Source organism: Ovis canadensis, chromosome 4, assembly GCF_042477335.2.
Source record: "Ovis canadensis isolate MfBH-ARS-UI-01 breed Bighorn chromosome 4, ARS-UI_OviCan_v2, whole genome shotgun sequence".
Lineage (NCBI taxonomy): Eukaryota > Metazoa > Chordata > Mammalia > Artiodactyla > Bovidae > Ovis > Ovis canadensis.
The window spans coordinates 81,311,839-81,334,454 of record NC_091248.1 but is presented as its reverse complement, the minus strand read 5'-3'; the positions used below and the strand labels follow the sequence as shown (position 1 = coordinate 81,334,454).

The window sequence follows — 22,616 nt, the reverse complement described above, 5'->3', positions numbered from 1 at the left end:
CACATTTGCTGGAACGACAAATGGATATGCAAAAGCTCTTATAATTCATCAAGACAGGAGGACAGATACCTCGTTGTCCTTGGCCCACTTAGTACCGTTCTAATCTTCCTGATTTACTTCAGTTTTTCAGCCTGTATTTGGAAGGGCCATGGTCTAAATTTGCATTACTCTTCTACCACTTTGCATCTTTTTAGGATCCAGGCTATTCCATGGGAAGCTTGCTTTAGAAAAACTGAGTCAACAAAAGCTTTGTGTGGAACTCACAAATTGTCACACTCAATAGCAACGTTAAGAAAGAACAGGTGCAAACGTTCAAATGATAGCTCAGTTCCTTGTTTTGTACGTAGCGGGGGCAGGCAAGCCTGTTGGGTATGTTTGCCATAGAAAAAGTGTTCAGGAGTGACTCTCTCACTCAATTTTTTTAGTGAACTTGCCAATAAGCAGGATTTACATAGAGTAAAAAACTCGGTGAATATATGAAAATCTTCTCTTTCCTGTTTCTGTATCCAGTAACCACAGTAACCAGACCTCTTAGGCTTGATTTTTAAGAAAGCAAATTACAAATGAACTGTTAATAAATATTGCAGGTGGAGGAGAAACACGCACCACAGCAAAATATGGTCTTCAGTGTGCTGACGAATATGTCCTTAGATGTCCTTTTGTACAAAACCAGTTGAGCTGTGGTCCCCTTAACTATGAAGTTATTTGCTCTTTCCTACCTCACGAAAGACTGAGGATACCTTTCCTAATACCAGGTGAGGGAGCGCCCTCTAGTGGAACATCATCAGGGCAGACAGTCAGTTCCGTTCCTTTCAGTCGCTCAGTCATGTCTTTGCGACCCCATGGACTGCAGCACACCAGGCCTCCCTGTCCATCACCAACTCCCAGAGTTTACTCAGACTCATATCCATTGAGCCAATGATGCCATCCAACCATCTCATTCTCTTTCGTCCCCTTCTCCTGCTGCCTTCAATCTTTCCAGCATCAGGATTTTTTCCAGTGAGTCAGTCCTTCTCATCAGGTGACCAAAGTATTGGAGTTTCAGCTTCAGCATCAGTCCTTCCAGTGAATATTCATGACTGATTTCCTTTAGGATGGGCTGGTTGAATCTCCTTGCAGTCCAAGGGACTCTCAAGAGTCTTCTCCAACACCACAGTTTAAAAGCATTAATTCTTCGATGCTCAACTTTTTTATAGTCCAACTGTCACATCCATACATGACTACTAGAAAAACCATAGCTTTGACTAGATGGATCTTTGTTGGCAGACAGTGGCACACGAAAAAAGGCAGCAAAGAAGAATGTGGGGCTTCACAGGTAGTGCTAGTGGTAAAGAATCCACCTGCCAATACAGGAGGGCCAGGAGATGTCAGTTGGATCCCTGGGTCAGGAAGATCCCCTGGAGGAGGAAATGGCAACCTACTCCAGTATTCTTGCCTGGAGAATCCCATGGACAGAGGAGCCTGTGGGCTGCAGTCCACGGGGTCACAGAGTCAGACAGGACTGAGCACACACACACACATACACACACACAGAAGGATGTTGAAACGTGATGGGACCTGCCATACCCTCCAGCTGATTTGGAAGATGTTATCAACAAGTCTGTCATGTGGAACTGACAAGAATGTACTGAGGCTTGTGCTCAGTAGAAACGCAAATTCACATTATTCCAGGGCTTCCCTGATGGCCGGCTCAGTGGTGGGGAATCCACCGGCCAATGCAGGAAACACAGGCTCAATCCCTGATCCAGGAAGACCCTGCCTGCCGTAGATCAACTGTGCCACAACTATTGGGCTTGTGCTCTAGAGCCCAGGAGCCACAACTGCTGAGCTCCTGTGCTGCAACTGCTGAAGCCCACAAGCCCTGGAGCCCCTGCTCTTTAACAAGAGCAGCCACTCCCAGGAGAAGCCTGCACACTGCCACTAGGGAGCAGCCCCCACTCTCTGCAACTAGAGAAAAGCCTGCGAAGCAATGAGGACCTAGTACCGTCCCCCAAAACCATTCCAGGGAGGTACTAGGTGCTTCATGGCACTCACTTTTAAAGCTCGGGATGGGCAAGGTTAAGGAATGGGGGGTGCATTTGGGCAATCAGTTTAAAGATGGAGTTTAAAGACGGTAAGATGAACACCAGCACCCCCACTCAGGGATTGTTAGAGTATGGTTCCAGTCGCTTCTTTTAACAGAAGAATGCAAGTCATTGTATTGTTTATCTCGTAACTAGGAAGAAAATTACAAAACACTTTCACCCCCTAATCCCGCAACTGTAATGCTAGATTTTTACAAAAATGTTCATACTTCTCTTGACTAGGGTCATGATATTTCTGTTTGCCTTTTATTCCTGTTACTAATTGTTTCTAAAAACAAGAGTAAACTTTATCAATCTTAAAATTTTGAAGTTTAAAATGACTTATGGGCTAGTGGTTTATAGAGAAAGAGTTTAAAGATCATCTTGTGTGGGAAATATCCTGCTGTACATGTGCATTCGTACATATACGCATAAAAGATGTGTATCGTTAGGATTGGGACCTCTGGCTCATAGCTCAGTTGTTGACCATCATCAGTGAGCTCTTCTCAAGAGGTCAAAAGCTTGTTTCCAGGCAACAAGAAGCTGACTTTGAAGCTTGTGCCCTTCAAAGCCTGTGTAAGATGCATCACCTGGGCCATGGAGTCAGCTGGTGAAAATGCGGACTCGGCACCTTTTAACCAAAACTGCGATTGCCTTCATTTCCAGTCTGTGACACTGGAGAGCCTTTGGTTGTTCTTTTTGGCAAATGGCCATGTGGAGAAAATGGCTATTGCAAGAGCTTGTATAAGTTCTGTCTGTCCTTCAAGGACCATCTAAGGTCTCCTGTCTTCCTCTAAGCCTGATCAATATATCCTTCCTGAACTCTTGGAGTCTTCCTCTCTGTGCGACTCACGTGGACACGCAGTCACATGCTGTGCGTGAGCGTATCATCTCCCTGGTGCCTGCTTATGCCCTTGAGAGCAAGACCAGTGTGTTATGCATCCTGGGTTTAGCTCATTCACACTCATTCATTCATTCATCCAGTGAACAGTTTTTGAGCCTATCTAGGACCAGGTTTTCTGAAAAGGCAATGGCACCCTACTCCACTACTCTTGCCTGGAGAATCCCAGGGACGGCGGAGCCTGGTGGGCTGCCACCTATGGGGTCGCACAGAGTCAGACACGACTGAAGCAACTTAGCAGCAGCAGCAGCAGCAGGGCCAAGTTTTACTCGCTGGGGAGGTATTAGGGAACAAAATGAACAAGATCTCTTTCCTAAGAGAGTCTTGTGGGGGTGGTGAATCTGCAACTCATAACCACAATTGGAAATTTTCCACAAGGAATGGTAAGTATAAATGTATACACTGTGACAAACTTACAGGGGATGAAGGAATATGGTGCCCTAAGAGAGAACCCTGGGTAGCCTTATTTAGGTTAGGTGCCAGAAAAGACCTCCAAAGCGATGTTTAAGCTGAAAACCAAAGACATGGTATTCCCCACACAGCAGGTGCTAGAAAGTATTTATCTCGAGAAATGTTTAACCAGATCTTAGGTCATGTAATATAAACCTTCTAATTGTGGAGGGTCCTCCTGGCTATGTCTTCTAGTGTGACCTCCCCTCCCTTATTTGCCACCAACCTGTGTATCTTCTTTCTGCTGCTCCCTGGTTCTGATAGCCCATGAAGACCCCGCTGTATCAGCACAAGCTCTAGTGGAAGTGAAACAACGGACCTCAGTGTTGTAAGATGAGGGTAAACTCACTTGAAACTCACAAAATTTGTGAGAATTAAAGTAACACACTCAGACACAGAGAAGAAAGCAGTCACTAAACTTTCCTTGCCATCTCCTGCACTTCTTTCTTTCTGAATTTGGTCCAGGAGGGGACCTGGGGACACCAGGCAGGGTAATTATTCAGAACCTGAGAGCCAGAGTCAGGAACACACAGCCAGAAGCCCAGATAAGTGGATGGGGCTCACCCATGAGGAGGAAAAGGGGCCATGAATTAGGGCTCTTTAAGATTATGGGAGTTTCAGCACAAGAAAGAGTCTGTTCTGGGTCCCCAGGGAGAAGGATGTGAGCAGGGCAGGAGGTAAGCCTCCTGCAAGACCTAAGACCCCTAGATAACTGCACTGGGGAGAGTGATGCAGGGGAGAGCAAACAGGGAAAGCAGAAAAGTATGGGAGGGGAAACTTACCTCAGATAGAACATATGGCTTACCTGCAAATGTTACATGGAATTATAATCAAATCCCTCTTATTCCCTTACAGGTAAGTGCAGATGCTTCCAGCTTGAGAAAGGCAGATGCCAAAGGTCGGAGTGCACTGTTGGCTGATATCCAGCAAGGGACTCGCCTCCGAAAAGTCACGCAGATCAATGACCGCAGTGCCCCACAGATTGAGGGTAAGTGACCATCCGGCCTGCTAAGAGCCAAGGGCGGGGCATGTGAGGCTCAGCCAGACACTCCTGGCTTGCTCAGGACAGGGCCACAAGTGCTAATCAGGACACACATCTGGCCATCTCAGACCTGCTCAGTGTACAGTCTACATGGGTGAGAGAATCAGAGCTACCTTTCCTGATCTGCTAATGATGTTTAGCATATCTACCATCAACTTTCAAATGCTTTAAAAAAAAAAACTTCATGGTAAAATAATTATTTTAACTGTTTTAAAATAACACAATATAAAACTCATCATTTTGACCATTTTAAAGTGTCCAATTCAGTGGCATTTATATATTCAGTGTTGTTGCAACCATCACCCCTGTCTAGTTCCAGACCATTTCCATCACACCAATAGGAAACCTATACCCATTAGCTAGTGGAGGTGATGGAATTCCAGCTGAGTTATTTCAAATCCTAAAAGATGATGCTGTTAAAGTGCTACACTCAATATGTCAGCGAATTTGGAAAACTCAGCAGTGGCCACAGGAATGGAAAAGGTCAGCTTTCATTCCAATCCCAAAGAAAGGCAATGCCAAAGAATGTTCAAACTGCTGCACAATTGCACTCTCACATGCTAGCAAAGTAATGCTGAAAATTCTCCAAGCGAGGCTTTAACAGTAGGTGAACCAAGAATTTCCAGGTGTTCAAGCTGGATTTAGAAAAGGCAGAGAAACCAGAGATCAAATTGCCTACATCTGTTAGATCATAGAAAAAGCAAGAGAATTCCAGAAAAACATCTACTTCTGCTTTACTAACTATGCTAAAGCCTTTAACTGTATGGATCACAACAAACTGTGTAAAATTCTTAAAGAAATGGGAATTCCAGACCACCTTACCAGCCTCCTGAGAAATCTGTATGCAGGTTAAGAAACAACACCTAGAACCAGACATGTAACAATGGACTGGTTCCAAATTGGGAAAGGAGTACATCAAGGCTGTATATTTTCACCCTGCTTATTTAGCTTCTATGCAGAGTGTATCATGTGAAATGCTGGGCTGGATGAAGCACAAACTAGAATCAAGATTGCCAGGAGAAATATCAATAACCTCAGATATGCAGTTGACACCACCCTCATGACGGAAAGTGAAGAGGAACTAAAGAGCCTCTTGATGAAAATGAAAGAGGAGAGTGAAAAAGCTGACTTAAAACCCAACATTAAAAAATGAAGATCATGGCACCTGGTCCCATCACTTCATGGCAAATAGATGGGGAAACAATGGAAACAGTGAGAGACTATTTTCTTGGGCTCCAAAATCACTGCAGATGCTGATTGCAGCCATGAAATTAAAAGATACTTACTCCTTGGAAGAAACACTATGACCATCCTAGACAGCATATTAAAAAGTAGAGACATTACTTTGCCAGCAAAGGTCAATATAGCCAAAGCTATGGTTTCTCCAGTGGTCATGTATGCATGTGAGAGCTGGACCATAAAGAAGGCTGAGCACTGAAGAATTGACGTTTTTGAACTGTGGTGTTGGAGAAGACTCTTGAGAATCCCTTGGACTCCAAGGAGATAGAACCAGTCAATCCTAAAGGAAATCAACAGTGAATATTCATTGTAAGGACTGATGCTGAAGCTGAAACTCCAATACTTTGGTCACCTGATGAGAAGAACTGACTCACTAGACAAGACTCTGATGCTGGGAAAGATTGAAGGCAGGAGGAAAAGGGGACTACAGAGGATGAGATGGTTGGATGGCATCACCGACTCAATGGACATGAGTTTGAGCAAGCTCCAGGAGTTGATGATGGACATGAAAGCCTGGCGTGCTCCAGTCCATGGGGTCACAAAGAGTCGGACATGACTGAGCAACGGAACTGAACTGAAGCTTTGATCATATGGATGTTCAACGGTGTATTTATCCATTGTGAAGTAACATTTAAAGATCACTTGTGCTATGTCAACATAATCCTCAAATTGAATGAGCAAAAAATTCAAGTCTCAACCCTAACAAATGCAAAGATTTTATTTTCCATAAGGAAAAATATTTCTGCCGAATTCTCTCACAGAATCGCATGACTATAAGTTTCTATGTCTTCTAGAGTATGATGGAGTAAAAGGAGCCTTGTTCCTGCCATCAGATGACCCATGTTGAGTTCTGATTCTGCCGCTGTGCACACCAGGGAAACCTCTCTGAGACTCAGTTTGCTCATCTGCAAAATGGGGGGAGATAATAATACCTGATCTCTTTTTTGATCAAGATTGTTGAAGGCTGAAATAATATTACAGTGAAAGAAAGTGAACATGAAAGTCCCTCAGTTATGTCCAACTCTTTGTGACCCCATGGACTATATAGTCCATGGAATTCTCTAGGCCTGAATACTAGAGTGGGTAGCCTTTCTCTTCTCAAGGGGATCTTCCCAACCCAGGGATCGAACCCAGGTCTCCCACATTGCAGGCAGATTCTTTACCAGCTGAGCTACAAGGGAAGCCCGGTATATACAAAGTATGGCACAAACCAGTACAATATTGTAAAGTAATTAGCCTCCAATTAAAATAAATGAATTAAAAAAAAAGAAAACAAAAGTAAAAAAAAGAAATATATCCAAATGTAAGGTGTTATTATGGCTTCATATATTTTGCAATGATACATGATGGTTATTCTCAAAGACAGTCCTAAAATATAATTGTATCTAATATCTGTAATTATATATGTCAATGTACATGAATAGGCAAATTATTTTAAGAAACATTTTCAGCACTGATACAACAAAAATTAGTTCTAGCTAGACCCACCATCTAATTAGTTAAGCCTAACTCAGTGGACATGAATTTGAGCAAACTCTGGGAGCCAGTGGAGGACAGAGGAGCCTGGCATGCTGCAGTCCATGGGATCACAAAGAATTGGACATGACTTCGTGACTGAACAACAAACAGGTTAACAGATCAATTCATTTTATTGGGACACTCATTTCTTTATCATTCTAGTGAAGAGGTAATGTTTAATGTTAATGCTAGGAATAATCTGGCCACATTCCTCCACCAGTAGGCACTGTGCCGATTTCTCTGTGCATATTAGCTTCAGGCTGTGAACAATGTCTGCCAGAAATTCTTGTAAGCTCAATGTCTTCTCATTTTATGTAGTTGCTAATCACACACATCTGGAAAGCTGGAATTAGTGACACCTCTCAGGAGCTCAGGAGCTTTCTTTCCTATAGGAAAAAAAAAAAAAAAAGTGCAGGGAAGAGCACTAGGCCCAGGGAGTGTGAGTTGGGGAAACAAAGAATGAAAATGCCAAAGAAGAAATCACTGCAGACCTTTACTTCCTGCTTGCAAATCCTGGACCAGGCTCTGTGGACCAGAAGTTAAAATTATTGCCTAAATTAAATCTATGGGTTTTCTTCGTCTAGTCCTCCCACAACAGTCAAGTGAAAATGGGGTCAGCTCTTTACCTACAATGTTTCGGTTTTCTAATTTAAAAGGTGACATCTACTAAATGGTTTTCCCAGGTGGCTCAGTGGTAAAGAATCTGCCTGCCAATGAAGGAGATGCAGGTTCAGTCCCTGGGTTGGGAAGATCCCCTGGAAGAGGAAATGGCAACCCACTCCAATATTCTTGCCTGAAAAAATCCCTTGGCAGAGGAGCCTGGTGGGCTACAGTTCATGGGATTACAAAGAGTCCACAGACTGCGCGCGCACACACACACATCTACTAAATGGCAGTATAGCGATGCCTTTGTTTTGATCCTTTTTCAAAATGGTTACTACTGATGGGTCTTTGGTAGCCTGGAGAGGGTGGCAGACAGGCCGGGGCACAAGGCAGGGGTTCTTGAGAAAGATGTTGAGTAGGAGAAGGGTAACACTGGTGGGGGGAGAAGGGAAGGCTGCCATGGGCAGTGTTAGACCATGGCCAGGGTGAGAGCTGGCCACTCAGGTCCACATCTACTTGCCTCTTCTCTCTCCAGGTTCTAAAGGAACCAACAAAGAAGGAGGAGGGCCTGCAAATTCTCGAGGGGGGAGCACACCTCCAGCCCTGGGAGATCTGTTTGCTGGTGGCTTTCCAGTTTTACGACCGGCAGGCCAGAGGGATGCAGCAGGTAAGGAAGAGTTCAAATTGGCCATGTTTGACTCTTATCTCCTTATGACAGGGCATAAGTGACATGTTTAGAGTAAACAGTCATGTAGTGGGAGATCACCTCTTTGGAAGCATAAGTACTAGAAGTTTTCAAAACACAGAATTGTTTCTAAGAGATCTTTGAAATCCTCATCCTGTTTAAATCATCCCACTGTAATCACTGAAGAAGGAGTTGCCATAGTGTGGCGTGTTTAGCAATGGTGTGATCGTGGCCCACACTGCAACGTATGGATGTAAATCACAACAGAAGGTCTTCGTGGCGTCACTGTGGACTCACTGGCAGTGTGAGTTGTGATGGGTCTCTAGCATCATGTCTGTTAGGTGTTGCCATGTAGCAAACCCTAGACATCACTGGCTTGTATAGAATGTGTGATGAGACTTCCATGCAATACGAGGTCTCCTGAAAACATACACAGATGGGAGGAGGAAGACATATTTCATCTTTTGATAAACACCCAGGCTCAAAAGCTGATTCCTTCCATGTCAGCAAAGCCCCCGTGATGCTCTCGAGGTGGCCTTTCCCTACCGCTTCATGGTCTGCTGTTGTGTTTCCAGTTGGATTTCGAGGGCTTGCGTTCATGTGATGAAGGAAACCCTTCGCTTGGTGCTCACTGTTGGAGCCCTGTCTGCTGCCTGGTTTCCTCACCAGAGCTGATTCTGACTCCTGTGGGTCTCCCCTTGAACTCGCTCTGCTCAGCTCTCTGCTTCATCCCAGAATGGGCATGCACACAAGCTGGGCAAGGATTTGTGCTGTCCTGGCTTCTGCTGCTCACATGGTGATACAAACGGGTTTGCCCATCTCTCATTAGGTTGGCCATTTAGTAAGTAGAGGCTCCTGCACTTTAAATGACCCACTTTAAGGGTTTTGGAATCTCAGATACATGGTGCTCTCAGACACTTAAAAACTTAAGATTAGTTATTCAGGGATTGATTCTGCTACTCAAGACTTGTTACCTCTTTAAAGTCATCTGCCTGGTGGGTAGAGAGGGAGGCCTTGCCTTGTCTGGAGAGCTGCCTAGGTCCTCCATCTTCATCCCTGTGGACTACTGAAAACAGGCTGGAGCACTTGGAGGCAGGAATCTCTGAGGCTGACACCTACCCTGGACCTCATAGAAAATGTCTCACGCTGGAATCACAGGTGGTAGATCCTGACCCTGAAAAGGCCAGGTGGGGACCTCCTGCTGCTGCTCATGGACAGTCAGCCATTCTGGCAATGCTTGCCTTAGCACCCTGGTGGAACCAAGTCCGCCAGGGTGGATGCATATGTGTAAAGATATTATCTCCTCCACAGCCATCTAAAAGAAAATTTCAACAGAGGAATAATGACAGCTCCACCCTGCCTCCAGAAGAGCGTTCCACAGTTGAGACGCATGTCATGAGTCACGTGTCCAGGTGGCTGTCGCATCATAGCCAGAGTAGGTCATCCGTTTGGAAAGCCAGAGTTACTGTGGTCCTGCTCACTTAGTTTTAGCCCCAGAGGCACCTCTTCCATGCCCTTCCATGATCGGCCTGCCTTTTGGCACCAAGTACTTTTAGCACCTGGTTTGGTAAACACACTGGAGACTCAGGGACTGAAAAGCTCAGAACCACCAACAGCTGCTGGCATTATAATTTGATATGAAACCTGTGTTTCCTATTCTGCAGCACCAGGAAGCTGAAGGTGTGAGAAGCAAACGTTTTCTAGTGGTTTCCAAATATTTTCATAGAGATTATAAAATATACAGGTGCTGAAAAATGTATTCCCAAAAATTCCTTTTAGGGAAAGTGTATTTATTTGGAAGAAATGTCTTAATATGCCTCCTAAGTGGAGTGATACTCCAGGGACATATTTAAGTGACTGCAGAACTTTTGTGCAGTAAACAAAAGGGACTTTTTTTTACTTTGAAGTGACAGAGGGGAAAAAAGGGTAAGAAGTGGCAAGTAGGGTGAAAGTATGTGCAAAGAGTGAGGAGGCCCCAGCCAGGGAGCACCCTCCACCCGAGTCTTCCATGACATCCACCACACACAAATGCTTACTGTGAGCAAGTTGTTGTTGCTGTTGGCATTGGATTTAAAGAGACATTGGATTTCAATTTGGGGTTGATGTGGTAAAGGATCTACACGGTAAGAAAGCCAGGAGATCAGGAGACAGCAAGCCGCTTAGAAATGGGCAAAAGCCCTTGGGAAAGGGATCTTTGATTTTCCAGAGGGTATGGAACTGGGAGGTTCAAGGTCATTGGACCTGCACCCCCAAAGCAGGGTGTATTCCCATTGACTTTCCAATCACCTAATATATTCAGGGAATCTTGAATCTCCCCTCAAGTCAGAAACAAAGTCCATATTCACAAAATGCTGGAGTGAGGAAAACCTCCCTTGTCAGGAGCTTCTGGTTGGTACACCTGCAGACGCGGCTGACAGGCCTAGAGCATAACAGGGTGAGGGTGAGGGTGGCCTTTAGAGGAGGAAGGGTGAAGGAGGTCAGGGCAGCCCTACATCCTGGTCAGAGGGTGGAGGTGGGATACAGCAGGCAGCCGGTGCCACAGCTGCAGTCTGGCAGCTCCAGCTGGGCTTGTCTCACTGGAGGCCAGTGTGTTTCCGCAGGCAAGGGCCTTGGGCCGGCCCTCTTGGGTGCCAGCTGCTCCACCTGCAGCCTCCAGTGGAGGGAAGAGAATGACCAGCATGCGGTTCACTGAGGTCGTGCTGGACAGAGCCCTTCGCTAGGGCGCACACCCTGGGGTCTCTCCCAGTTCTACCCGCTGAGCTAACCCAGAATTCTTTCACTTTCAGGTGGCAAGACCGGCCAGGGCCCTGGCTCCCGAGCGCCTTCTCCACGGCTTCCCACCAAGACTATCAGCGGCCCGTTCAACCCCCCTGCCTCTCCCAGGCTAGGCAACGCCTCTGAAGGGCACGGCGTGGCCAGGGCGGCCCCCCCTCGCCCCAGCATGCCCGCTCCACCTCCCCCCACCCCGCCCCCACCGCCCCCGCCTCTACCCCCACCCCTGCCCCCGTCCTCCCCGGTCAAAGCTCCGCTGGTGTCCCCCGCTGGCCCACCGACCAAAGGGAGCCCCCCGGTGGTTCCACCACCTCTGCTTTGCACACCGCCGCCTCCTCCCCCGCCCCCTCCTCCACCTCCGCCACTCCCGCCGCCCCCGGCCTTGGGTCCCAGTGACAAGTCAGCGAAGCCCCAGCTAGCCCCCTTGCACCTACCGCCCGTCCCGCCCCCGCTCCCTCTGCTCCCTCCCTGTGGGCACCCGGGGCTCAATGCAGACGCTGCCAGCCCGGCCCAAGATGTACGGGAGCCTCCCGCCCCGCCGCCCCCGCCACCTCCACTCCCCCTTTATGCCTCATGCACCCCCAGATCATCTTTGCCTGCGCCCCCTTTGCCAAGTGCTAACAGCAGCAGTGAAGTCCCACCCCCGCTGCCCCCCAAATCCCCCAGCTTCCAGGCCCAGCCAGCCAAGTCCAGCGGGCAGGCCTTGCCGGCGCCGCCTGCCCCTCCGGGATCTCAGCCATTCCTGCAGAAGAAGAGGCCCGGCCGAGGCCCCGGTAAGCGCTACTGTTCCGGTCCAGGGTGGTCATCTCGGAGGATCATTTTTTTGACCGTTGGCAGCAGCTCTGGAGGTGCTATGGACACCCCAGAGGCCTGCACCTGTGGCCCATTTGAGAAAACCTCCAGGACATCTTAACTCTGAATTTTGTTTTAGATCAGACCTGTTCAGTGCCCTGTGGAGCAAGAAAAACTTGTTTTATATGACTTTATGCTGAGGTATTCAGGTTAGAGACAGGAAACTAGGGTAAGGGAGGCTGGAAGGCTTGTCCAAGGTGGTACAGACCACAAGCTAGGGATTCTGGCCTTAATCACCTTGCCATGACTAGCTATGTGACCCAGGGCGATTCCTCAGCCTCTCTGTGCTTTCTTTTCATCTGTGAAATGGGCATAGCAATGATTCTCCCTTCATGCAGTTGTCAGAACAGTGAGATCTAGAAAAGTCTGTTTGTTTTTACTATCACCATTCCCCTGGTTGGGGCAGCTATAAGTGCAATTGTTTCCAGAACCAGCTCTCCTGTGTAATTTCTGTCTGAGTTATAGTCTGGCTTCCAGCCAGGATTTTCATCGATCCTGAGTAGAGTAGTTTAGCATTCTGCCATATTTTTGGCAGGTTCTCCAGCTGACTCAGGAAAACTGAGGGTCCATATTTTCAGCCAGACTTTAAAAATAATCCCTTCATGTTTCCAGCAGAGATGATCTGGATTGAATATACGTGCTCCATGACTATGATTTCCATGAAGTGATGAGGCTTCAGTCACCTTCGGTGTCCTTCTAAATGGAAAGCACACTACACATTCACACACACCCATGTACACACACACATACACACATGCATGCTGAGTCTTTGTGACCCTAGACTATAGCCCACCAGGCTCCTCTGTCCATGGGGACTGGAGTGGGTTGCCATGCCCTCCTCCGGAGGATCTTCCTGACCCAGGGATCAAACTCACATCTCTTGCAATTCCTTCGTTGCAGGCAGATTCTTTACCACTGAGCCGTAGGGGAAGCACCCCCCACACACACACAGACACACACATACACTAATAAATATATGCACACACTCATCAAAACCTACATCCACACACATAACCCAACATATATCCACAATTATACACACAGGCTCATATTCCTTGATTTTTCAGAAAAAAATTTTTTGAGAAGACATTCTTTTTATTAATTGAAGCATAATTGATTTAAAATATTATATTAATTTCAGGTATACAACATAGTGAGTCTATATTTTTATAGAGGATACTTCATTTAAATTTACTGTAAGATATTGGCTATGTTCCCAGAGCTGTACATTACATCCTTGTGTCTTATTTATTTTGTACCTTGTAGTGGGTACCTCTTAATCCCCTTCCCCTATCTTGCCCTGCCCCCACCCCTCCCTACTAGTAACTGCCAGTTTACTACAAAGATAATTTTTATCTTTTATTTACAAAGATAATTCTCTGTATCTTTGAATCTGCAGAAAATCTTTTGATGCAGAAAGTTTCTTAAATATATATCCTTGAATTAAAAATAATACAAGCTCACTGTAGAGCAAATAGAAAAAAATGAAATCACCCATAATAACATCACCCCAAAGTGAAAACTATCATATTTGGATGTGTTTCTTTTTTTCTTTTAACAGACCTACATATTTACACGGTTAATATGATTTTGTATATACTATTTTCTATTCTGTTTTTATTTAAAATAATATTAAAGCAATTTTAATGTAATTTGATATTTGTGAAATTGTTAAAATGTATCTATAAGCATATTAATATGATAGTTGATATGTACCATATTTTTAGTATTAAGATATTTAAGTTGATTCCATTTTTTTGTTATTACATATAATATTGCAGGAAATACATTTATAGCAATTGTAGTCTACATTTTAGATTTTTATTTTAAAGGATAAGTTCCTGAAAGGGAGTTCCTGGTACAAAAAACAAGGATATTTTTAAGGCTTTTGATCACAAGAGATAAGATTTTAATCATTCTCTTATCAACTGACTAATCATAATGTCCAGCATTAGTACTAGTGAACCCCTTCTGAGGCTCATGATTCCTAAATGTTTAAGATAGGGTGAAAAAAATCAGTGCTTTAGATTCAGAGAGATCTGAGTTCAAATCCTGCCTTCCCACCCTCTTCTGTTTTTAATGTCCTTGAACTTTGCTTTTTTAATTTGACAAATGGAAATAGTAACAATAACACCTTTTACAAAGGATTGTTATACATACCAAGTGAGGAAGTATGCCTGGAGTGCTTTGCCTGGGGAGAGGGGTAGCTAGGGGCTCAGCAGCCTGACTTCCTTCTCTGACCAAGTGGAGAGGCAGCTTCTTACCCAGAAGAGGGGTCCACAGCCCCTTATCCTCTTTAGTCCCCTTGTGGGAATAAGTAAATCCTAGTGGGTCCTGGTACAGAGCAAGGGAAGACCGGCAAGGAAGAGGAGGGAGACTGAGAAAGGGAAAGGCAGAGTGTGGAGCTGAGGGGCAAGGCGCACTGATGGCCGTGGGGTGGCCAGCTTCGGCGCTGCAAACCGGATGCCGGGGTGGGTGCTTGTCTGGCCTCTTCCACTGTGTCTTTGGACATGAAACTTGGCTTTCCACGAACAACATGAGGGTAATTTCTGCTCAGACCAACCACAGGGAAGAGTAGGAGATTGTACTTGTGAACATCTTGGCACAGATACTGATGGTGCAGTTGTCATCATTTCAAGAGCAAAGTGAAGAGTCGAGTACCCAAGTTGATGTGCCAAGGCAGCAGGTGATTAACTGCCAAATGAGTCACAGGAAGAAGTCATGCAAAGGAGATCATCAGGGAAGAATTCATGAAGTAGGTGGGATTTGAATTGAGCCCTGGGGGCCAGGTAGGCTTTAAATTAACTGGAAGGAGAAACAAAGGACTAAAGTACAGGAGAATGAGTGTGAGCAGAAACACAGGGGCAGGAGCAAGCCCCCGCCAGCCTGCTCATCCAGCCCCACCCCAAGTCTCACCTATAGAGAGTCCTTCCCTTGCATAGGATTGTGCAGTATCTTCACTTCTTTGGGCTGTACCATCTGATGACAAGGGTTGATACTATCATAGCAGCTAATATTCATTGAGCCCCTACTACATGCCACTTTAATCAAATCAACTCGCTTAATACAGTCCATGGAATTCTCCAGGCCAGAATACTGGAGTGGGTAGCCTTTCCCTTTTCCAGGGGGTCTTCCCAACCCAGGGATTGAACCCAGGTCTCCCGCATTGCAGGTGGATTCTTTATCAGCTGAGCCACCAAGGAAGCCCAAGAATACTGGAGTGGGTAGCCTATCCTTTCTCCAGCAGATCTTCCCGACTCAGGTATCGAACCTGGGTCTCCTGCATTGCAGGTGGATTCTTTACCATCTGAGCTACCAGGGAAGCCCAAGAATGTATATATATATTATTATTCTCATTTTATGGATGAGGAAACTGAGGCACAAAGAGGTGGTATTATTACTCCAGCAGGAGGACTGGGACACAGTCCCAAGAAGGTTGGCTCGAGAGGCTGCCTTTTCACCATCATATCATCTTACACCCAAAGATCTCAATACCTCACCTCTCCCAGATTATAGCATCTACCATCCTAGCATCTTCCATCTGAAAGTCCTGTATCTGAATACATTATCATCTTCTCTGCCAGGGACCGGTGGGGGAAAACTCAACCCACCCCCAGCACCCCCTGCGAGGTCACCCACCACTGAGCTTTCCAGCAGGAGCCAGCAGGCCCTAGCCTGGACCCCAACCCAGCAGCCTGGAGGTCAGCTGCGGAATGGAAGCCTGAACATCATTGGTGAGTGGGGTAAAGAACAACCTACAGGTTGTGTTAAATAGCGTTTCTTTTGAGGCTTTCTGGGGGAGGGGTTCCAGAATCTACTCCCCAACCTTCTGATTGAGACTACAGAGAGAGAAGAAAGCCAGCATTTAAGTTCTGTGTGTGTGTGTGCATGCACGCACGGACGTGCATGAGTGCACATGCACACCTGTCTCCATGGAGAAATCAGACGTAAGCCTGAAAGACTGATTTGCACCAGGTGAGAGGATGGATGGAAGGCCCACCAGCAGAGGAACAATTAAGGCAAACCTGTGGAACTAGGAAGGAAAGGCATCTGGGGTCAGGTGTGACCAAGAATCTTTGGACCCCTTGGTGGGCTGAGCTACTGTCACACCCAAACCCTAGATCACAAAGCAGGGACTCAACTCACAAAAGAGCCACAAGACCCTTCTCCTCTTGCCATCAGGGGCTCATGGCAGAACCCATTTGCTTTGGGAAGCCCTGATCCCCAACTGAACACAGGTTGGGCTCCTTCCCACCAGCCAGGCTGAGGACTTCTGTTCTTTCTACCCCTCTCCACCCCTCCTAGAGTCCTCCTCAGGAGCATGGGAAGGACTGCTGGGCCTTTGTTGCTGCCAGATTCCCCACCTCTGACTGTGGGCCCTGGATGGGCCTGTGGCACTTGGTTGAAGGAAGACATTGGTTGAAGGAAGTTGGGTGGATGATGGGAAGAGTCTGTGGCTTCACTTGTCCTGATTCCCCCTTGTCCCAGATAAGTATTAATAGTACAAGTTAAGAGGTGAATGGATGTCTTAGAAGAGAATAGCCCTGCCATTAAAAACTTGCACTGAGCAGGCAAACCTGTTTGCTCCTGGAAATTATTAAAACTCAGATCATCATAGTAATGACAGTGATTTTGCGATTTCCCTTGTGTGCAGATGACTTTGAATCTAAATTCACGTTCCATTCCATGGAAGATTTTCCTCCTCCGGATGAGTATAAACCATGCCAGAAGATTTACCCCAGTAAGATCCCCAGAAGTAAGTACCACCTCGCTAAGACTCCTGGTTTTCCCTGACCGTCCAGAATTAGGTGCTTGGGTGTGTGGCACTGACGGACCACGGGCTATACAAACGAACTCTGAGTATCTACCTGGGCCTGGGTGGATGATGTGGCACCAAGAAGGAGCAGGAAAGGAGCTGGTTTCAGGCAGAGACAAGGTTATCAGTCAGGGCAAGTGGATGTGCCTGTGGGGCTGCAAGGTAAAGGTGACCTGGACCAGGTTGAGCAGGGGGTACTCAGGTCTGAGGCTGAGGAGTAAGGTCAGGAGTGGCAACCTGCTTTGCAGGTCATCAGAACCTTATCCTAAGCCAGGGATTAGCAAATATTTTCTTTAAAGGGCCAGAGAGGACATGTCTGAGGTTCTGCTGGCCATCTGGTCTCTATCACAACAATTCAACTCTGCTGTTTCGGCATGACAGCAGCCATAGACATCACATAAAGAAATGGGCATTGCTGTCTGCCAGTAAAACTTTGTTTGGGAAGGCAGGCACTGGCTGCATTTGGTCTGCTGGCTATATTTTGCTAATCTCTGCCCTAAATCACTACAAAAGTAGAGTTTTAAAAGTCTTTCTGTTATATAGCCTTTCTCAGTAAGTGCTGTGTAGTTCTTCAACCTTCAGAATCTAGTAGATTCTAATCCAAGTTGGCTACATCTGGAGCCCATGGTAACTAGTCTTATCCCTGAGAATAGAAGAAAAGCTTTACCCCACACAACTTACCAGGGTACACAGGTGGCAGTCTGTGCTGTGATCCCCTCCATTCAGAGAAATGTTCAAATCAGTGTCCACACCAGAATAATCTCCTGGTGATCAAGAAGTAGTAGTTAAAAAATAAACCCCACCTACTCATGAGTGGACATCTTACAGACGAGAAAGGGCATTTGCCATTTCAAAAAGAAGATATGCTTTGGGAATGATATGGCATTGCTGGGCATGAAATATTGCAGGAGCCTCCTAGCACAGTTAAATGAGCCTGTCTCTGCCATTCCTGGGCGCCACAGAGAGAACCTTGTTGATTATGTGAGTGTGAGCCTGATCAGTTCATGCTTATCTGATTACATTTCTTCTTACAGTTTTCCTCTTGTATTTCTGCCATTGACCTGTAAGCCAAGATCAGAGGTCTTCATGGTCTGGGAGATGACTTTGGTTCCATCAGATGAGGCTATTTCCATGCTCTTTTGTGACATTTCTGGAGCTCTGTCTCTACCTGCTTGCCTGCTTTCTCTCTGTCCTTCTGACGCACAGCACACAAACCCCCTAAGGCTTCGTGCTTTTGGTGCTGTCTTCCCTGTCTCCACTCTGCAAGTATGAGCTGTTTCTTTCTTTAGCAGATGACTTTGTCCAGTTTTTTTAAATGTTTTTTAAAATGCATTAGGTTCCTCAATTCACTAAACAGAATTACCATATGACCTAGCAATTCCACTCCAAAGAATTGAAAGCAGGTGTTCAAACAAGATATCTGACAGGTATTCATAACTATTCACAATAGCCAAAAGGTGAAAAGTACCCAGATGCCCAACAAATGGTAAATAGATAAACCAAATGCTGTGGAGCCATGCAGTGAAATATTATTGGACAGTAAGAAGGAATGAAGCAGTGATACCTGCTCCAACATGGATGGACCCTGATAACACTATGCTAAGTGAAAGAAGCAGACATAAAGGCCACATATTGTGGGATTCCAGTGATACGAAATACCTGAAATAGATAAATCCAAAGACACAGAAAGTGGATTTAGCAGTTGCCAAGGGCAGGAGGGTATGGAGAATGGGGAGTGACTACTAATGGGTATGGGTTTCCTTTGGGGCTGATGAAAATGTTCTGCAACAAGGTAGTGCTGATGACTACATAACCATGGGAATGTATTAAATGTTGTTAATAGAAAATTTTATATTATATGTATTTTACCACAATAAAAAGAAAGTGCAAAACCCTATCACTAGGAATCTTTGGGAAAATGCATAGCTCACAAATATTCATTAACTTTAATGACGATAGTAAGGGTGAAGTCATCATCGTATGGACAGATACTTATTAAGCCCCTTAGCACTGCCAAGATTTAGATAAATGATCCCGTTGATCTATCCATGAGAGAGTCATGTGCTGGTGAAGGAAGAGAGGAGAGACAGACGCTGAAATAGAAAATTTCACTCTGGTGTTCCCAGCCAGACTGTCCTCATCGTGGTCAGTTCACTGGGAAAGTGGCTGATTGATTGTTTTCATCCCAACTCCTTTTTTCTTTACATTTAATTGTGGTTTAAAAAATAGATAACATGAAATCTACCATCCTAACCATTTTTGTGTACACAGTCCAGTAGTGTGAAATGCATTTACACTCTTGTACAACCAGTTTCCAGAGCTCTTTTCATCTTGCAAAACTGAAACTCTATACCCATTAAACAATTCCCCGTTCTCCCCTCCCCTGGGCCCCTTGTTGTACTTTCTGGTTCTCTGGTTCTGAGTCTGACTACTTTTGGTACCTCATTTAAGTAGAATCACGCTATGTTTGACTTTTTGAGAGCAGCTTATTTCATTTAGCATAATGTCCTCAAGGTTCATCCATGCTGTAGCATGTCACAGTTTCCTTCCTTTTTCAGACTGAATAATATTGCATTGTTTATATTTATCACATTTTGTTTATCTGTTTGTCCATCAATAGACACTTGGGTTACTTTCATCTTTTGGCTGTTGTGAACAATGCTGCTGTGTACACAAATGTACCAATAATTCTTTGAAACCTTGCTTTCAGTTCTTTGGCGTATATATGCAGAAGTGGAATTGTATGATGTAGTAATTCTATTTTTACTTTTTTGAGGAACTATCATACTGCATTCCCTTTTACATTCCTATTAGCGTATACAAAGCTTCCAGTTTTTCCACATCAGCACCCACACTTGTTATTTTCTGGTCTTGGTATTTTGTTTTGTTTGTAGCCATCTTTATGGGTATGAAGCTATATCTCATTGTGGCCCAATTCATTCTCTAAAATACACTTACTGTATACTTATAGCAAAATTGGCTACCATTATATCCATTAGCAGAGAAACTTCTCCACCAGACACTGAAGTAAGTAACAGCTCGATGTGGTTCACACCATAACATCAAAGAAATAGATGTCCCAGTACTAAGAGAATCAGAAGACAATGCCTGTGCCAAAGTATTTCTTCCAGCTTTTACAGAGAGCGGTTAGGTAATAAGGACCTCTCGCCTGGTGTGCTTATCTTAGCCACGCCTGATTATTACTGGTGACCACATCCCTTCGTGTGGTCTTCCCTGATGATCACTCCAGATAAAACAGCAGCCCTTCCTGTCATTCTCTTTATGCTGCCTTATCATTTCTTTAAGGCATACATCACCTCCTGATATATTATATATTTACCTGTCTCCTGTCTATCTCCCAAGTACAATGGAAGGCTCTGGAGGGCTAGGATAATATCAATTTTTTTTCACTGCTCTATTGTCAGCTCCCAGCATGGGGCCAGGCACTTGTTTTTGTTTAGTCGCTAAGTCTTGTCTGACTCCTTGCAACCCCATGGACTGTAGCCCACCAGGCTTCTTTGTCCGTGGGATCTTCCAGGCAATAATACTGCAGTGGGTTGCCATTTCCTTCTCCAGGGGATATTCCTGACTCAGGTATTGAACCCACATCTCTTGCATTGGCAGGGGAGTTCTTTACCACTGGGTCATTAGGACCAGCCACTCACACTCAAAAAATACTTGTTGAATTAATCAATAAAAAAATCCACATACATATATTGTAATATGTTGCTAAACCATTTACAGAAGAAATTTGAAAACAACACAAATTTCCAGCAATGAGATAAAATAAATTAGGGCAGAGCCACAGGGTAGAATGTTCTGCATCTATTATAGTAGTGCTATTGAATATTTAGTGACATGGGAAAATGTCAGTGCAACCTTGAGAAGAAAAACAAAACAACCCAGTATACTAAAATTACATTAAGTAAAATCTAGGGGCTTCCCTGGTGGTCCAGTGGTTAAGAATTCGCCTTCCAATGCAGCGAGTGCAAGTTTGATCCCTGGTCAGTGAGCTAAGATCCCACAGGCCTCACACTCAAAAAAAAAAAAGGAATATAAACAACAGAAGCAGTATTGTCACAAATTCAATGAAGGCTTTAAACAATGGTCCACATAAAAAAAACTTTTAAGAAAACCTAAATTAATTTTAAAAAGAAACTGTTTCATGAACTTACGTGGAGAGGGAGCAGTGGAACAAAGAAAGAAAAGAGAGAAGCAGCTAGAAACACATCCACTACAGTGTTAGGACTGGTTATCCCTTAGTCACGGAATGCTGGGTGATTTTTATTTTCCTCATGGCTCACTATTTTGTCCAAGAGTTCTGAAATAAATATACATTACTTTTAAAAATCATTTAAACTAATTTTAAAATTCCAAAATTATGGGGTGAGGGTCGATGATTAAGCCCACCCCTGGTCTGAGTGCCCGAGGAGGGAAGTGAGGCCCTATAGTGTATAGGGTGACTCTGTAAGTTCCCTAGATGGCGTGGTGGGTCCCTCAGACTAACGTCAACTGTGGCAGGACAGCCAGGGAGGAGAGGAGAGGCCAGCGATGCAGTTTCTAAGGCTTAGCTGCGGCAGATACGAGAATTATCATGTCCAGTGAAAGGCATCATGTACTTTAGTTAGAGGCTGTGAGAGGCTGCCAGCATCGGAGCAGGGGAAGCCTTGTGAGGTTTCCCAGCCCAGTGCCTTCCAGGTGAGCAGAGGGAGCCATGCGGAAGTAGGGTGGCCTGCTCATGGCCACAGCTGGTGGCAGAACCAGGGCTCAAGGCGGGGCTTTTTGTTCCACATCAGGAGAGCCTGAGGCTTCTTCTTGACATGGGAGGGCTGCCTGACATACCGGAACAGCATAGAACCAAACCAGGGGTGGATTGGGTGCCTTCTCAGGTGAGGGGTCTCCATGCAGAGGCCTAGGGAGATTCCCCCACCATGTGCCCTCGGCTCACTTGAGAGGAAAGGCTGCACCTGCCAGTAGAAAGGAAGCTACAGTCTCAGTGGCTCTGTATTCAAAAGGAAAAATGATGACTCCAGGTTGCTTTTTAGAGTTCAAATCAACATCTTTCTGGATAAATATATTTTTAACAGAAGCTTTTCCTTGTTTTTAAAAGATAGAAAAACAGCTACTCCCAGAGAAGCCCAATTATTTTGGCTAACCCTCCTGCAAGTAATCATACAACATACAGGTCACAGGACATACAGGCCCCTGGGGAATACAGCGAGGGGCACCCTAACTCTGGCTCAGCCCATGTATTCATCACCACAGGCTACACTGGAGCCATCTAGTAAGAGCATCCTCTTCTGTTTTGCATCTCGCTTCATATTTGTTGAGCTGCTTTGAGATAGGAAGGGAAACAGAAACCTCTGTGTCATACGGATAGGCCTCCCCGGCGGCTCAGCCAGTAAAGAATCTGCCTGCAGTACAGGAGACCCACGTTCAGTCAGGAAGATCCCCTGGAGATCCCACTCTAGTATTCTTGCCCGGAGAATCCCATGGACAGAGGAGCCTGGTGGGCTACAGTCCATGGCGTTGCAAAGAGTTGGTTAGCGTTGCCAGTGGAACGCTTCCAGTCGCAAAGAGTTGTGCTCTTGATTGCATGTAACCATCTGCCTCTTGTGTCACGGTCCAATCAGTATTCCTTCTCTGCACATGAGGCCAGTACATGCAGCAACCCA

General features: G+C 45.4%; 2 protein-coding genes across 2 annotated transcripts in view; one reads left to right on the top strand and one right to left on the bottom strand.

Moving 5' to 3' along the window:
* Positions 1–22,616, top strand: part of WIPF3 (WAS/WASL interacting protein family member 3) — an 81,654-nt gene that overhangs the window by 51,405 nt on the left and 7,633 nt on the right. The window contains exons 3-7 of the mRNA XM_069588097.1: positions 4,270–4,402; positions 8,352–8,483; positions 11,288–12,046; positions 15,710–15,859; positions 16,780–16,881. Coding sequence (XP_069444198.1) covers positions 4,270–4,402; positions 8,352–8,483; positions 11,288–12,046; positions 15,710–15,859; positions 16,780–16,881 — 1,276 coding nt within the window. The remainder of the gene's footprint in view (positions 1–4,269; positions 4,403–8,351; positions 8,484–11,287; positions 12,047–15,709; positions 15,860–16,779; positions 16,882–22,616) is intronic.
* Positions 7,326–22,616, bottom strand: part of SCRN1 (secernin 1) — a 91,154-nt gene continuing 75,863 nt past the window's right edge. Inside the window, exon 9 of the mRNA XM_069588104.1 lies at positions 7,326–7,599. The gene's annotated coding sequence lies outside the window, so the exon portion shown is untranslated. The remainder of the gene's footprint in view (positions 7,600–22,616) is intronic.